Source organism: Nelumbo nucifera, chromosome 5 (genome assembly GCF_055504915.1).
Source record: "Nelumbo nucifera cultivar China Antique chromosome 5, China Antique-T2T, whole genome shotgun sequence".
Classification (NCBI taxonomy): Eukaryota; Viridiplantae; Streptophyta; class Magnoliopsida; order Proteales; family Nelumbonaceae; genus Nelumbo; species Nelumbo nucifera.
The window spans coordinates 33,631,763-33,649,387 of NC_142653.1; the positions used below are offsets into that span (position 1 = coordinate 33,631,763).

The 17,625-nt window shown below is 38.5% G+C and overlaps 1 protein-coding gene across 13 annotated transcripts in view; it reads left to right on the forward strand.

The window, feature by feature from the left end:
- The window catches only part of LOC104599909 (uncharacterized), a 91,799-nt gene that overhangs the window by 11,136 nt on the left and 63,038 nt on the right, over positions 1-17,625 (forward strand). For 10 of the 13 annotated variants that reach the window (XR_016076307.1, XM_088887917.1, XM_088887916.1 and 7 more), the window contains 2 exons: positions 4,588-4,851; positions 4,946-5,070. Coding sequence is in view for 12 of the 13 variants with exons in the window: in XM_088887917.1 (XP_088744043.1) it covers positions 4,588-4,851; positions 4,946-5,070 (389 nt within the window). In the remaining variant the exon portion in view is untranslated. The remainder of the gene's footprint in view (positions 1-4,587; positions 4,852-4,945; positions 5,071-17,625) is intronic. The other 3 variants (XM_088887913.1, XM_019198250.2, XM_088887912.1) reach the window with 1 other exon arrangement.

A 17,625-nucleotide genomic window follows, 5' to 3' on the forward strand; every position in this document is an offset into this window, starting at 1 on the left:
GGAGAGAACAAGCTTTGGACACTCCCAGGGGGTATCCAAACACACCCAAAAAGGGAAAAGACCCACTCCCAAACTGATTTAGCAACCGAACAAGTAACCATAAGGTGGTAACCAGTTTCCCCATCAGCTTTATAGAGAGTACATCTATTAGGAAATAAACAAGAGTTGGGTCTCTTCTTTTGAAGTAGGTCATTTGTGTTAATTCTTTCCAGAAAAGTTTTCCAGCAAAAACTACCAACCCGAGGAGGAATGGGTCTACTCCAAATTTCTTTAACCGGGAAAGACAATCCAATGGGATCAGAAGGCTGAGTTAAAGCCTCAAAAAATGAGGCACAAGAGAGAACACCTGAAGAGGAATCTGTTTTAACTCCTTTCTGAATTCTATTTTTTCCCGGTGACCAGGAAGGATTAGAGTTTTTGTTCGATTGAGGTTTAGGGGTTAAACCTCAAGTTGAAAGTGGCACTCAGTGTTTTCTGGGTGGTTTTTTGATTATTCTAGAGATCGACTGCAAGTGGAGGACATTCAGAAGTTTCAGAAAGTTGTGGCTGAAGTTTTCTTGTGTTCTCATATTTACTTCTAGGGGTTTTCCTTCTTGGAACAACCGGTTTTGAGTGCTAGCCGATTGGTTTTGACATTCAAAAGTTTCAGAAAGTTGTGACTGAAGTTTTCTTGTGTTCTCATCTCTATTTCTAGGGTTTTCCTTGCTGGAACAACCAATTTTAAGTGGCAGCCGATTGGTTTCAACTTGACTATTGATTTTTTTTTTAAATCCTTTTTTTCTCTATCAGAAAAATCGGGCAGTGTGACATTTTGTTCAATTCAGCATGGAGAATGTTGGAAACGAGTTTAAACCAATTGGGGAAGGACTTGTAGGGGCTGGTAGTATAACAGACAACAACTCTTTCCAGATTATGACCATTAAATTTGGTGGAACAAACTATCTTGAGTGGGCTCGATCTGCAATGATGGCCATTGGAGGAAGGGGTAAGTTAGGGTATGTAAATGGTGACACTAAAAAGCCAGCCAAGGAAGACCCTTCTTATGCAAAGTGGGTTCAAGAAAATTATTTGGTTATGACTTGGCTTTACAACTCAATGCAGCCTCATATAAGTAGAAATTATCCTTGGGCAAAGACGGCTAAGGACATTTGGGATAATATGAAGGAAACTTACTCTTAGTCCCTTGATGTAGCTAGGGTTTATGAGCTGAAAACTGAAGTGGAAAATCTGAAACAAGGGGAGAAACCAATGTCAATTTACTTCTCAGCTTTGAAGTCTCTATGGCGTGAAATTGATCACTTGGAGACAATTGAATGGGAAAGTCAAAAGGATGCAAGAACGTAAAACAAATTGGTGGAAAGAAATAGGATTTTTGAATTTCTTGTAAGGCTGAATTCTGAATTTGATATTGTGAGACAACTTCTCACTAAGGAAAGTGTTACCTTGTCTCAAGCATATTATTTGGTACATAGTGAGGAGAGTAGAAGGAAAGTTATGATATAAAAGTCCCAAATTGAATCAGCCTTCGCAGCTATGAGGCCGAAGCATGGTGGTGACAAGGAGAAAGAGGTAAGGAAGGAAGAGAAAAAGGAGGTGGTCTATGACTTTTGCAAAAAACCTAGACACACTAAAGAGATTTGCTGGAAGCTTTATCCTCAGTTGGCGCCTTCAAGAATTAAGAATAAGAAGGGAAATGCAAATGTAGCCACTACTATAGATGTTCCACCTTCTACTGGAGCTAGATCTACGTCCTTGGAGACTACTAGTTGAAGAAAGAATAGGAAAGTCCCTTGATCTGACAGAAGAGGCCTTCAGTAAAGAATACATGATGGAGACTACTAGTTGAAGCCATACCTACACTGAACGTATTTGCCTTTTGATTAGTAACTAATAAGCTTTATTTGCTATAAAAATTAATGTTGTACAAAAAGAGTGTCTGCACAGAACCTCTTGAAAGAGTTAGGCCAGCTCCTTCTACCCATCCTTTGGATATCTCATCCTTTTACAATTTTCCCCTCAAGATTCCCATCCTGGAGGGGTTTTCCTTCAATACAATTCTTCCTTTTTTGTCCTTGTTTGGCTAACTCATCAGCTAATCTGTTATCCCAGTGATATGCTCCCTAATACTAGTTAGTGGTGCAAGTGTGCTTCTTTGCATCTGGCTCCAAGGTTCTCTGGAAAAAACTGCATCGATCACATTACTTCATCATCCCTATTGTAGTTTCTCCTAAATCCATTTCAAGCTCTCTAATTAAAAATTTGTCTTTTATGATGCCTTTTATGCCCTTTTACTTTAGCTTATCTACACAATATGATATGGCTTTACATCATTGCACTTAAAACTATTACACCTTCCATGTGGAACACCAATGTGAGACAAAAGGTTATCCTGAAAAATGCCTTGCCACTTGGGCTATTGTTTTTTTTTTATAACTATGATCACTCATTCAAGGACTTAGTTTTTTTTTTTTTTTTTTGGTCTATGACAGGTTTACTCTGAAGATCTCCAGGTTGTAATTGCCTAGATTTAGGATAAAGACATTTCTAGTGGCCCTTGGAGGCTTTTCATAAGATTAGAGATGAGATCTTTGACCTAAGAGTGGGCACTTGTTCCATTAAATAATTGAAAATGTAGGAATGGATGCAGTTGGAGAAGAAAATGGACAATAATACCTCTGCTGGTGAATGTGATTCTTCTGCAAGTGGTGGACATGGTTTCTAAGGTAGGGTATCTTTCCCAATACCTTCCCCCTCCTGTTTGGGCACTCTCCAATAATGCATTGGGTGCTTTTCAGTCTTGGACCTTGATGGAAGGATTTTTGATGCTTTCAGTCCTGGTGCATTGGTTGGCGAATTGATAGCTGGAATTAGGTCTGCTTCCATTGCAGAGTTTTCCAGAACGAATGTTATGGTGGATGAGAACTTGCAAAGCTGCGGAACTGCTGAGAGGTCTTCAGATAGTGGTAATCTTCCATTGCCTGTGGTCAAAGATCAGTTGGGTAGGATAAAAGGCGTTAAGGTTGTTTCCCTGTGGGCTGTAGGATAGCCTCCAAAGATCTATAGAAGTTATCCTATTGCTGAGATGGATAATGAGGAGGATTGGATGGACAATGAAAGTTATGGCCGGCTAAAAGCCTGACATAGAGGGGTCAACGATCAGAGTCAATGCCAATGCTACCTAGAGTGTTGGAGAATACTTAGTGGAGTAGATATAGTTGGATGAAATGCATCAAATTGAACAATCACTCCCTTTGGATCAGGTGGTGGACAGTGAAATCCAAATGGTCTTATCTTAGACTTATTCTTTTTGGGATTGAGATCTCACCGGAGACTTCTAGGAGATTCGAAGAACATAATAGAGGTAGGAGTTAGCTGGAGCAGGGCCTAGATGTTGCTATTTTAAAGGGGAAGATTGTGTGATTGACAAGGTGTCTAACCTCATCTGTCATCTCATGGGATGTGCCACAGCTGAGTGCTAAGAGGTGTGTGGGTTGGAAGTATGCATGTGATGATGTGAAGGTGGGAGAGAGTGGGGCATGTGGGAGGTAACAGAGGGCATTGCGGAACCTAGTATGGAGAGAGGCAGAAGTAAAAGGAAACTTGAAGGGGAATTTAAAAAAGCACTGACTTTTGGCATGATAGATGGAGGCCACATACATTTTGGCTAACAGGTCAGCAACAGCTTGACAGACACTTTGGCTAAGCAATGCACTGCAAGGGATCCTTTATTTGGACAAAAATGTAATGTAAAGAAGAAATAGGGTGGAGGTTGTATATACAGAAAACAGAAAGGAGTGCTGCCATTCTGGGCACTTTGTATATATGTTTTCCTCATTATCTAATAAGCTTAACAGTTATCCATCAAAAGAAAAAAATTTCAAAAAGTACCAGGAGAAGGGGGTAGAGGGAAGAGGAATTTAGGGAGTGCTTGTGTAGAGGTTGGTGCTAAGTTAGCTATTTCTTATTGTTTGGCTCTTTGAGGTTTGTCCAGTTACAGTAGCACTTATTGTAAAGATTGGGTTTTCTATTATATTTCTTATTGTTCTTTAATGAGTTGTGGTTAATGCAGGCTAGGATTGTCTCTTTGAGGGATTGTTTCCTTATTTGTATGGTGGTGAATGGTGATGATGTGGTTTCTGGTCTTCTTAGGCACGGTTGGACCATTTTAATTTGCTACTTCCTGCCTTATTGTCCTTTTATTTTGGGCATTGTTAGTGGATGTGGCAGTGAACAGAGTGGCGTAGTGGAACAGGATTCATGTGGCCAATTCCATGTAGTTGGGGCAAGGCTTAGTAGAATTGAGTTGTATTTTTGGCCTTTGTCTTGTATACTTTTTTTTTCTTCTTTTAGTGCATTTTATTTTACCATGAAAAGGAAACTATATAAACATAATATGAGCACCAGGGGATATGATCTTGTGTAAACAATTTTGCTATCCTATCTTTATGTTAAATCAAGTAAGATGCAGATTTTTATTCTTAGATGAAGTGCTTTTTGCTGATTCTTTTAGCTGCTTCTAGATCTTTCCTTCCTGTATACACTTTTGAAACTTTTTAAACAGTTGAGTATTGACTTCTCACTTGTCAGGTGTCGGGCCAAAGGGATTCCACCTATTCAAATCAAATTGCATTTCTTAAAGCACTCTTGGTTGCTCGTGACATACTTCTTGACGAACTAGAAAAGCTTAACAAAGCAATTGATCAAACAATAGATTTGACTCATCTTACCTCCATTCTGGGTGACAATAAGTTTATTGGCACAAATCTGCGAGCAGATCTACATAATACTGGTGCTGAGGATTTAAGGAAAGGAGCAAGACTTGTAGCAAGCAAGTCAAAAAATGGTTTTCAGGTACTTGCTTGATCTTTGGGATTCACAGTGCACCTTATACTGTCTGTATTATCTATGCTGTAAATTCCGTTTAATCTCTGAAGTTGTCCTTCAGCAGAATGGTACTACTGATGAAGTGCTTCAGTCTCAGTCTCTTTTTAAGGAGAATCTGTTATGCACTTTCAATTCATTGGGCAGCCAAGTTTCATTTCTATGGAACACATTTCTGAATTTCCACAGGTTTGTTCTACTCTCTCAAAATTTCCCCTATCCTTGGTTCTGTTGTACGGTAATAAATTTTTTTGATCAATAACAACAATCAAGAATTTCATTAAAGATCAGATGGTAAACGGCCTCACTTTGACAGAAAAACAGAGGAGGTGTGAGAAACACAGTAGTGAACTTTCCAAACATTGTAAAGACAAGTGAAAAGTACAGTAAACCCTGTGGATTAAGGCCTGGTCTGGTGCTCTCCTACTAGTTTAGATTGTTCTGTGGTAAGGTATTTGTAGGTGGTGTATAGTGTGTATACCTAATAGGAAAATGTTGATTTCTATTTCCATCCTAATCCTCTTTGATATGTTAGTGAGTATGCCCTACTTCACTTATAGAAGTGCTTTCCCTGGTCATCGATCGATCAGACTATATACCTTAGTTCTCTACTGACACTGTGGCCATATGGCTGGTGTTAGCACAACCATACATCTACATTGACACACTAATAGTGGTAATCTTAATCTCTTTTTTAATACAATCTTATCATTTATCAAAAACAAAAAAAAAAGAAAAGTACAGATACTGCAATACAAACTTGTCATATTCAGAAAGTATTAAGGGTAGATGTAATTCAACAAGGGGTTCTCCTGTACAGCACATTATAAGAATGGCATAGACTATGGTCCTGTTAAAATCTCATTTCTCATGAACCCCCACCCCATTTTTTTGTAATGCTATCAGCAACCAAATTAGTGGATATTAGGGCCCATCTAAATGAGGGTTTTGATCTGGCACCGAGAGTCTAGATCCTTTGATCTGGTAACTGAGGCAGCATTTGTTAATGTTCCAATAGAGCATTTGTGGTGATCTGGGAACAAAAAAGCAACTACTTTTCTTCAGGAATATCAGAACCATTCTAATAGAAAATTACAAAATGTTTCCCAAGTATCCATGGTATTTTGGGGCTCTCCTTCATTAGGAGCTACCACACTGCTGGGGGGGGGGGAGGGATCCCAATGAGTGCCCATCCAAAACTAAGTTTGTTGCTAATCTCACTAGGAGGTGTCCAGTTCTAGTCAAGTCCTTTTTTTTTTGTTGGGGGGGGGGAGGGATCCTACACATTACAAATTACCAAGTAGTTATTCTTTGTAATTATGACTTATGAGATGATTTGAGGTTAGCCATGGGTATATAGGATTATTAAACCCAGTTTAAAAGGCGCTCCTAGGCGCACAGCTGAGGTGCATTTTGGGGTATGCGCCTCGCCCAAGTCCTAGGCGCACCTCTTTCAAAAGGCGTGCGCCTGATGCGCCTTGCGCCCAGGTCCTATTTGCTGATGTTGTTTATTCATTCATTGCAATAAAATATCTTCTTAAAAGGCAATGAAAGTTGTAAAATCATTATTTTTTATGTGAGAAATAAGAATTTCAGACCCTAACATAGACTTGTTCGGGCTTGCCTCGAGGGGCGTGCTACAAAGGTGACTCATAGAATCAAGAATGCAATATGTTTTACATCACATTAAGGAAACAAAGAGATTGTGGGTTTTACATGCTTGAAAATGCTTTATATGTTTGCTTTTATTTTTAAATTTTCATTTGAATACCTTTACATGTTATGTTTATGTATTTTAATTTTAGATAATAGGTTTTTTAAATAATTTATTTTAAAACTTAAGTTTATTCTTTTGTTAACATTATGTTTAATATTTTTTAAATTTTCTGCATTTTTAATTTTTTTTGGAATTTTCTGACCTTTTTTTTTGATTTTTTAGCTTTTTTTTTTGTAATTTTGCGCCTTTCTTAAAAAGGTGCGTGCCTTGCCTTGCGCCTTGCGCTTTTTAAAAACACTGATTAATTAAACCTAAATGAACTGATCCATATCTATCAACATGATCATGTTTTACATTCTCATTATAATTTTTTTTTTCTTTATGTTCAATGATAATTCATTATTGATCCAAAATCAAGATGAGTGTGGCAGAAATGTGTATGCTGAGATGGATGAGTGGAAAAACTAGAAAGGATGAAGTTGGAAATGAAGTTATTTGAAGGAACCTAGGAGTAGATCCAATAGGTAATAAAATGAGAGAAAGTAGACTAAGATGGTTCAGCCACATGCATAGAAGACATTTGACAGAACCCATAAGAAGAAGTGATCTATTGCATGTTTAAGTAGTAAGAAAAGATTTTAGAGCTAATAACAATAGATATGGCATTAAACAGAACTGAATGGCCAACCAGGAGTCATGTAGCCGACCCCATATAGTTGGAATAAGGTTTGGATGATGATGATCCAAAATTGAGATTGATGGTAATCTCACTAGGTGTTCAATCCTGATTAATCTCATGTCTTTTTCTTTTCCTTTCTTGTTGGGTGGGTGGGTGGGAATCTAAGCTTTACAAACTAACAGTTATAGAGCTGCAAATTGTATCCGATTGTCCAAATTCGAATTTGATCCCATTAAGGGTGATCTAAATTTGATTTGTTTATAATTAGACCAAATATGGACCCACCCCTAACCAATCTAATATAATCCAATCAATTCAATTTAAATATATATGCTCATATATATATATTTAAAATTTATATTGTATCTATTTGTATCTATTAGTGAAGTTGGTTTAAACATTGTTTTTTTTACTAAATTGTCATGACTTCAAGTTTCATATTAATTTTTAATTCATTTTGTTCATGCAATACAGTATCAAGGTCATTATTAGTTCAATTTATTATTAATATGTAATATTTTGATCATCTGTAGTTCAATTAATTTATACTATTCAATATCCAATTGCAATCCTAATTCAGTTCAAATTTGATATAAATTAGATGGACAGGATCTCATTCAAATACGAATAAAACAAATCAAATACGGATCTATCTATATCCAATTTGCTTCAATTTGTTTGTCATCCTAAATGGTTATTTCTTTGAAGTATTCTGACATGTGATTTGAGTTTACTCATGAAGATACAAGATTGCACAAAGTTGCCACTCTCAGCCTTGAACCCACATTCTCATGCTTACCAGCCTGAGATTTTACCATTGCACCAAGCAACTCCAAAACCAAGGTTTATGGAACTTGCATTTATTCATAATTAATATTTCAATTTAATCAGCTTGGGCTTTTAAGTTTCTTTCTTCTTGCAGTTGTAAACTTTCAGCCCATTAGATGCTCCAGCATCAACTGATATTAAGCAAGCTGTGCATTTTTTAACATATTATCGTTTTCTTTTACTTAATGTACTTTTATTGATTGAAAAAGAAAAGAAAAACCATATGGGAACTGTAATATACTTCTTAAAGGAAAGCTAATTCTGAAATAGTGGTAGACTGACTGATGGGATGGAGGGATTCCAATAAGAGCTAAAATCCAGCCAAGAGAGGTATCTGCTTTAGTGAGGGATTCCATATGACCAGGAATTTGCTTTCTCATTTTTTTTTGAAAAATAAAAAGAAAAATTTATTGATAAAATAAAAAGCAGATTCTCATCCCAAACCTTTTCTTCTTTCTGTTGCATATTCTTCTTCATTTTCTCTTCCCTTTTGCTCATTTCAAATTTTTCAAAAGCTCTTCTAGCAAACTCTTCACCTCCTGAAAAGAACAGCCCTAAACTCTTGCCAATTCTAACTTCCCTGTCCACCAGGCTCTTAATCTCCACTTTCTCCCCCTCCTTGTCAGCTTGTTGAGACAGAGCTAGACTACTCTCTCCAGCTGGATCTCCTTGTCCTTCTTATCCCCTGACCCTGGCCTAACCTCCAGCCCTTCGTTTGTCAGGGTCGGCGTTATCTCCCCTACGACAACTTGAAGCTCCTCCCCCCCTCCTTTCATCACCCTTTTTCTTTGCTTCCAAGCCTTTTAATCTCTTCCTCTTGTACATTCTCTTATATTTATTGGGAGGACCTGCCCCAATCAGTCTGTCTTTTAGCCTTCAAAAAACCTTTGACACATGGACAAAATAATACTTGTTTGTCCCCCCTTCTATAGGTTCCACAGCTCCTTCCTTGTTCACAGCTCTTCTCCGACCCAGGTGAGCTCCAATCCTACCAACTGAAATTTCAAACTTTTGGTAATCCTCGCACCCTAAAGATGAGTCAATTTTGTCGTTCTTGTCCAAAATCCCTCTCGCAACCTCAACTCTTATTTTCACTTTCTTTTTCCCCTTTCTTATTTGTTTCCTATCATCGGTGAGCAGCCACCAGGAGCTACCATATGTATCTTGATTGCTAGGGCCAAGGTGCTTAGATATTACATGTACTGGTTTAAGTTCTGTACCTTCTGCCAAAGGGACAATGGATTTATTGACTTTATTCCTGGCCGAACTTCTGGGGTCATGGTTGAAATTGTTAATATCTTAGTTCCATAGCATTTAGTGTTATTTATTTTTGTATTGGGATTAGAAGATTGTTATGTATTAGATCTTGGGGCTTGAAAAATATTTTGATTTGACAAGTTAATGAATGTATGTTTTATATCATTGGAAATTAGTATTTTAAATTTATAGAAAATTATAGTATGTTTTATATCATTAGAAACTGTAAGTTTCCAGGTTTTGACAGTCATCTTCATTTTTTGGCTTATCATGCGTACTAGCTTTTGATCACCACATTATTAAGCTATTTCCTGAGATGTATAATTGTGATTGTAACATACACAAATTACAGTTTTATGAACTAAACTATGATTTCAAAGCCTTTGTAGATTGGACATTTTTTTGATAGTAAAATAAAAGGATCTTCATTAAAATAAATTACAACCTAACTGGGTGTTAAAGAAACACCGCCGAACTAATAAAAAATTACAAACAGAATTACATCTTTGTAAGTTCAACACTTCCCAAAATCTTTCCCCCAATTCTGTCTTGTTATGAGACCTAATATTGTGGGCTTGGACCCTCTTATGTTTATGTTTTGTTGCTTCCTTTTATGTTTCTTTCTTCCGGGTTTAATGGGCCTGTGCCTCTATTGCATCATTATGTTTCTTTCTGCCTACTAATCAGGGGCATATTTGTCATTGTATTCCTTTCTTAAACCCTACTATAAATAATAAGATAGGGGGCTGGTTAGAAGTGAGCTGCTTGTCACGTGGTGACACAATGGGTTGCTGGGCTAGAGGTTTTCTAGATGTTTCTTGAGGCTTCTAGCGAAATCTACATGTTTCTGGGGTGTTTTGGAGTGTTCTCCATGTGTCTAGAAGGGTCTAGATGTTGGTGGAACTCTCTAGAACCTTGTGGAACAATCCGGGTTTGTGTGGCACAACCTAGGGGGATTGGGAGCAATCTAGACTTCCTCTAGAGTGTTCTTGTATTTTATGGAAAAGGCATCCCCTAGAAGAGTGTAGAAGGTAGAATGTTTTAGAGGTGCTTTTAGGTGATGCCAAATTGCCAAGTATACATAGTTCTAGAGAAATTCTTTAAGGAGGTGGAAGTGCCTATAAAAGGGGACCCCCTCCCTCATTTGCATTCAACCAAGCAATCAAGTGTTGTATCCCTTTCTTGAGAAAATACAAAGAGTTCCTTTGAGTTCTCCATCTCTCTTTCCTTGTGTGTTTTGTGCCTTTGTTGCCTAATAGTGTGCTTTAGTGTGAGGGACAAGTTGGTAAGCTACTTGGACTCAAGAGCCAGGGGAGTGCTCTAAGTAGGGAAGGCTGACTTGTGGAGCGACGGACTGCTGCCCAAGTGCCGCACGAGACGCTAGAGGAGTCTAGGTCCGTGACATGCTGCTCCATTCTTCTCAACCTTCTTCTTCTTCTCAAATCTGAAATACAACATGCCTATGATCAACACCAGCCTCACTACCTCCTTGACTTTATCCTCGATCAATCTTCTGTTTCTCTCCTTCCAAATGCCCCAGTAGATTGCAAATGGGATACAACTTCAAAGCAACTTATCTCTTCTGATGCCTCTTAACTCTGGCCATGATGAGAAAATTTCTACAGGAGACCTTGGCCAAAACCTTCTAACATTGAACAATGTGGAAAGGAAGTGCCAAATAAAATCAGCAGCCTTACAGGATGTGAACAAATAACAAACTGACTCCTCTTGTTCCCTGCACATGTAACAGATGCTAGCCAAGCTGAAACCTCTATCTTTTGGATGCTTTGCTGTTAGAATACTATTCATTACAACAAGCCACGTGAAGGCTTCAACCCTTGGAGGAACAGGATTTAACAGAAAACCTTCCATTGAACATTCTTTCCATCATAGTTCATCTCTAGAATTTCTTGAAACCTTTGACTGTTCAAGTTTATCCAGCAGAAAAACACACTCTTGCACCTCCCTATCCAAAAATGGTCTACGACTCTCCAAAATTTGGGACACCACACCAGCTGATCCCCCTCTCATTTCATAACATTGGTTAATCCTTACTTCATGTTCAGCCAACCTGTACTACAGCCTTGGACATAACTCACTTATTCAATACTACACGAATCATCCTCCTAAAATCTAATTCTTGCTTCATCCCCTAGTACATATGAAGTAGATGCCACCCTCAATTTCCACCCAACCTTCACCACCCTATACTTTTCCACCACCTCATTCCATTTAGATTCTTTCTCCCTTCCCAAACCAAATCTCCATAACCATTTCCCCTCTAGTGCCTTATTAAAAACTGGTAAAGTTCAGATCTGTACCAGTTTTAGTTATAGAATAACAGAAGAGAAAGAGAAAAGAGAGAAAGAAGGAGAAGAGAAGAGGAAGAAGAGAAGGCTGGTTCAAACTAGAGAAAACTCACTCTCTCTAGTTGGCCAGATTTTATTTATTAGTATCTAATTAAAAGCACAAAGTCAGTTATGCCCCTATTTAAGCTTGGGACACAACACTTAAATCAGACTAAAACAGAAATTACACCTCTTAACGTAAAGCAAAATGACCAAACGAGCCCTCTACAATCGACTCTAACACTCCCCCTCAAGCTGGTGAGTATATGTCATATAGTCCCAACTTGTTACAACTTACATATGTAATCCATTCTTCCCCAACTTAACCCTTTGGTGAACCAATCTGCCCATTGGGTTTTTGTGTTTACATATGCAATACTTATCACTCCATTGAGCACTTTCCAACTTACAAAGTGACAATCAACTTCATGGAAAACTAGATTGGAAGAAATGTGGATTGCAACTTGGTTGTCACAATATAGCTTCATAGGGGTATCAATTGAGTACCCCATCTCCTACAAGAGATTCCTCAACCACACTAGTTCACATGCTTTGTGTGCCATGGTTCTATAGTCAGCTTCTGCGCTGCTTTTTGTCACCACTGTCTACTTCTTGCTCTTCCATGTCACCAAATTGCCCCAAGAAAGGTACAATACCCTGTACTAGACCTCTTGTCAGATATTGAACCGTCCAAATCAGTATCTGTGTATCCCTCTAACTTAAGACTTCCTCCACTTTTATATAACAAGCCACAACCTAGAGCTCCCTTCAAGTACCTTACAATTCTCAAAACTGCATCCCAATGTGGAACCCGAGGGTTTTGCATAAATTGACTCACCACACTAATTGCAAATGAGATATCTAGTTGAGTAATGGTTAGGTAGTTCAACTTATCCACCAACCTCCTGTACCTTCCAGAGTCTTCAAACTCCTCACTTGCATCATTACTTGACATTTGGTTTGTAGAGAAGATGGGCCGAATGGCCCATAGACTGCTTTCTTATTTTGTTTCTTTATGTTCTTTGCTGTAATGGGCCTCAACTTGGGCCTTTTCTCTTATGTTATGTCTTTTAAATTATTCACCCAACTAAGGGCCTCTCTGTAAATTACTGAAATTAAGTTAATGAAATAGGATTAGGGGTGTAAGAGGAGATTATGTTTGAAAATCTCTCTCTGAACCCTTATTGCCGCCACCTTCTTCTTCCTCTTCTCTCTTCTTGAATCATGGTTTCTGCTATTCTCAATCACTTTTCTGCATCATTTTGAATAGTCCAGTCATTTCAGAAGGCTGTTTTTCTTCTTGGTATCAGAGCAGGCTCTTCTTTTTCTCTTTTCTCCTCTTTCTTCCCATACACAGTGTGTATGGAGAACTGAATCGGATGAATAGTTTAAAGAAATATTTTTCAGCCCAATTGTTAGTGGTTTTTGGAGAGGAGGAGGCTATCTTTGTCGTCCTCTTGACAGTATCAAGTGTGTTGCCCAAAACCCTAATTAATTGGAGAAATCTGCTTGTGGGCCCCATAGGGAGTTTGACCTTGGCGCTCAGTGATTGAAAGAATTCTTGTTCTTCATCTTGAAGATCGATTCAAGTTGCTCGGTGTTCTGTGAAGTCTACAAGGTGCGACTGAGTTTTTTCTGTTTCTCTTCTGTTTCTCTTGAAGATCAATCATAGAGGTTGATTCACAACACAATATTTCTTCTGTCTTCATTGATTATTATTTGAAGTTATTAGAAGTTATTTTGGAAGTGTTTTAAGAAGATGGACTCTTCGAAAGTTGAAAACAAGCATGTTGTTGAATTCAGACATGTTCCAGGAGCCTTTGTTGACTCTCTACTGGGTGTGACCATAGTCAAGCTAGATGGAACTAATTTTCTGGCATGGTCACAATCAGTAAAAATTCATATTTGCAGTAGAGGCAAATGGGGTTATATCTCTGGGAGCAAGAAGGCTCCCTTGGAAGATGATCCATCCTATGAAAAATGGATGCAAGAAAATTATACTGTAATCGGATGGTTAGTGAACTCAATGCAAATTCAAATTAGTCAACACTATTTGTGGATGAATTCAGCAAAGGAAATATGAGACAGTGTTGCTGAAATCTATTCCCAGAAATTAAATGTAGCTAGAGCATACAAGCTGTGGAGTGATGTGAAAAATTTAAGGCAGGGGGAGAAACCTCTGTTTATTTCTCAATACTGAAATCTCTTTGGCAAGAAATTGACTTGATGGAAACTGTAGCCTGGGAAAGCACTAATGATGTTGAAACCTACAGGAAACTAGTTGAGAGAAACAGGGTGTTCGAGTTTTTGACGGGGTTGAATCCCGAGTATGACATCACAAAGCAGAATATCTTATCCAAGGATAGTGTTTCATTGTCTCAAGCCTATGCCTTTGTAAGCAGTGAAGAAAGCGGGAGGCTAGTCCAGGTTCAAGGGGCTGGTCTAAATGATCACTTTGCTAACATGGGGGTGAAACCTAAGGGAATTACAGGAAATCCAGTTGGCTCAGGGAAGAAAGAAGTTATTTGTGAGTACTGTAAGAAACCAAAACACACAAAAGACAAGTGTTGGAAACTGCATCCGAAGCTTCTTCCCCTTCGTTTTCAAAAGAAGTCTGGTAATATGAAGGCAGGAAGTGCCAATATTACTGCTGGTCTAGATAGTGATAGATGCCTAACTGAAGAGAGGACTGCTAGTGAATAGTTAGCAGTTATGAAGGCGGAGTATGAAAAGTTTGGAAGGATGATCAATCATCTTGAGGGTGCGACCTCTTCTTCTAACCCTCCGGGAAATTCAACCTAATCTACATTTGCTCATTCAGGTATATGGGCTTTTGCCAACCATGCAACTATCTCAGGTAATCATAGGATCCCTTGGATTATTGATTCTAGTGCTTCTGACCATATGACCAGTCTTTCCACTTTGTTTATTTCTTATGATTTGCTTCCTAGCCATGATAAAATCACCCTAGCCGATGGCTCTCTTGCTCCTATCTTTAGCAAGGGAACCATCAAGGCTACAAACTCTTTGGTACTTTTGCTCTTCATGTAGCCAAACTAAATACAAATTTATCTATAAGCAACTTAACTAAGTCTTTGAATTGTTGTGCATCCTTTTTTCCTTCCTACTGTGTTTTCCAGGATCTGGAGTTTTAAAAAGTGATTGGGAGTGGCCATGAGGTGAATGAAATATATCTGCTAGACACTCTTGGACAGGGCCAAGGACAACCTGGGAAAGCTGCCTTTGGATCTACATCTTCAGAGTCTCTCAGTCGTGTCATGTTATGTCATTTTCGTTTGGGTCATCTTTCTCTTACTTCGTTGAGTCATTTATTCCCAGAACTATTTAAGGGAATTAGTTTGTCAAGTCTTCATTGTGAGTCTTGTGAGTTGTCAAAACATTGTAGAAGCAGTTACCCTTTGAGTAGTAAAAGATCTTCTCCATTCCATATTGTATACTCTGATGTGTGGGGGCCTTACCACTTACCCTCTATGGGTGATTACAAATATTTTATCTTGTTCATTGATGATTTTTCACGATATTCTTGGATATTTTTGATGAAGTTCCGTGATGAAGTTCCTAGACTTGTGAGGCAGTTCCATGAATTTGTTCTAACCCAATTTGATACCAGAATTAAAATTTTCAGATTTGACAATGCAAAAGAATATTTTGAGAAATGTCTAACCTGTTATCTCATTGATTTGGGGGTTATTCACCAAAGTTCCTATGTTAGGACTCCATAACAGAATGGAGTTGTTGAAAGAAAAAACTGGCATATTGTTGAAGTTGCAAGAAGTATCCTGTTTGCCTCATATGTCCCTACATGATTTTGGGGTGATGTTGTTCTCACTGCAACCTACCTAATCAACCGTATGCCATCTAGGGTGTTGTTGGGGTTTAAGTCTCCTTTCAGTCTTCTTCATCCGGGCAAGGACCTTTTTCTTATTCCACTCCGTGTCTTTGGTTGCACTTGTTATGTACATATTCCAAGTATCCAGAGACATAAATTTGAACCAAAAGCCCACAAGTGCATTTTCCTTGGTTATTCCTCCATACAAAAGGGTTATTGTTGTTTTGATCCAAAGACTGGAACTCGGTATGTCTCATCGGATGTCACCTTTCATGAACTTTCTTCTTTTTATGATCCTTCTTAGGAGAGGCAATGTCTAAAGGGGGAGAATTTGTCACAATTGTTTGCTCTCCCCCTTCCTGTCCCAGTTGAGTCTTCTTTTGAGCCTCTTCCTCCTTCAAATGAGTCAAGGGAGGATCAATTATCTCATTCTCATTCCAGTGTTCCTATTCCTCTTCCATTACCTCCTCATCATCTTTTTAATCCCAGGCTGTACCAACGACAAAGAATTAGAAGTGAGCAGATTGTTTCCTCTACACCACATGAGCCTCTTGCACTTCCAGTTACAGAAGAGACAACAAAGTATTGATACAATCTCTTTTGAGCCATCATTCCCAGACATTGATGTCCCTATTACTATCGGGAAAGGTAAAAGGAAGTGTACTGCACATTGCATTTCCAAACACCTTTCTTATAGTTTGCTCTCTCTTTCATATTTTGGCTATCTTTCTTCGGTTGCTTCTAATCCAATACTCAGATCTGTGTCAGAAGCTCTTACTACTCCAGAATGGAGGGATGCTATGAGAACAGAAATTGATGCCCTACATAAGAATGACACTTGGGAAGTGGTTGATTTGCCTGAAGGGAAGGAACTGGTAGGCTGTGAGTGGGTTTTTACCATCAAATATCATGCTGATGGCACCATTGAAAGGTACAAAGCTAGGCTGGTTGCAAAAGGTTATACACAAACATATGGGATTGACTATCTGGAGACCTTTGCTCTTGTTGCAAAGATGACTTCTGTGAGAGTTCTGCTATCTTTGGCTACACACTCAGATTGGCCACTTTACCAGTTGGATGTAAAAAATGCATTTCTGAATGGATAGTTACATGAGGAGGTTTATATGCCTTTTCCTCCAGGGATGTATGACACAGATATGGAAGGGAAAGTCTGCAAGCCGAAGAAATCTCTTTATGGACTTAAACAGTCCCCTAGGGCATGGTTTGAAAGGTTTAGGGCTTCCCTTGTTAACTTTGGCTATGTACAGACTCAGTCTGATCATACCTTCTTTGTGAAGAGGAGAGGCTCTTTGGCAATATATCTGATTGTGTATGTTGATGATATAGTTGTGACTGACAATGATGTATCAGGGATTAATGATCTTAAACCTTTCCTTCGTATAGAGCTTCAGATCAAAGATCTGGGGGAATTGAGATATTTTCTTGGCATAGAAGTTGCTTGATCTAAGGATGTGATCCTTAGCCCTCAATGAAAGTATGTACTTAACTTGCTTACTGAAACAGGGAAGATGGGTGCTAGACCAGTTGATACTCCTATTGATATGAGTCATAAACTCTCTGCCTTAGATGGAGTATTGTTGAAATATAAGGGAGTCTTCTAGAGGTTACTTGGGAAGCTGCTCTATCTGTGCATGACTCGGCTAGACATTGCATATGCTGTCAGTTGCATTAGTCAGCTCATACATGCTCCCAGGGACACTCACATGGTAGTAGTAGAACAAATTTTGTGTTATTTGAAGGGTTCTCCTGGAAAGGGAATTCTATTTGCTAAGCATGGTCATATGAAACTTGAAGCCTACACAGATGCTGATTTGGCTGGAAATATTGATGATAGAAGATTTACCTCTAGGTACTGTAGCTTGGTGGTAGGTAATATTGTTTCTTGGAGAAGCAAGAAACAATCAATTGTTGCCAGATCTTTAGCCAAAGCTGAATACAAAGCCATGGCTCATGGAGTTTTTGAGTTGCTGTGGTTTCGATCCTTGATGGAGGAACTGGGTATTGAGCATGATAAACCATTAATGTTATACTGTGATAATCAGGT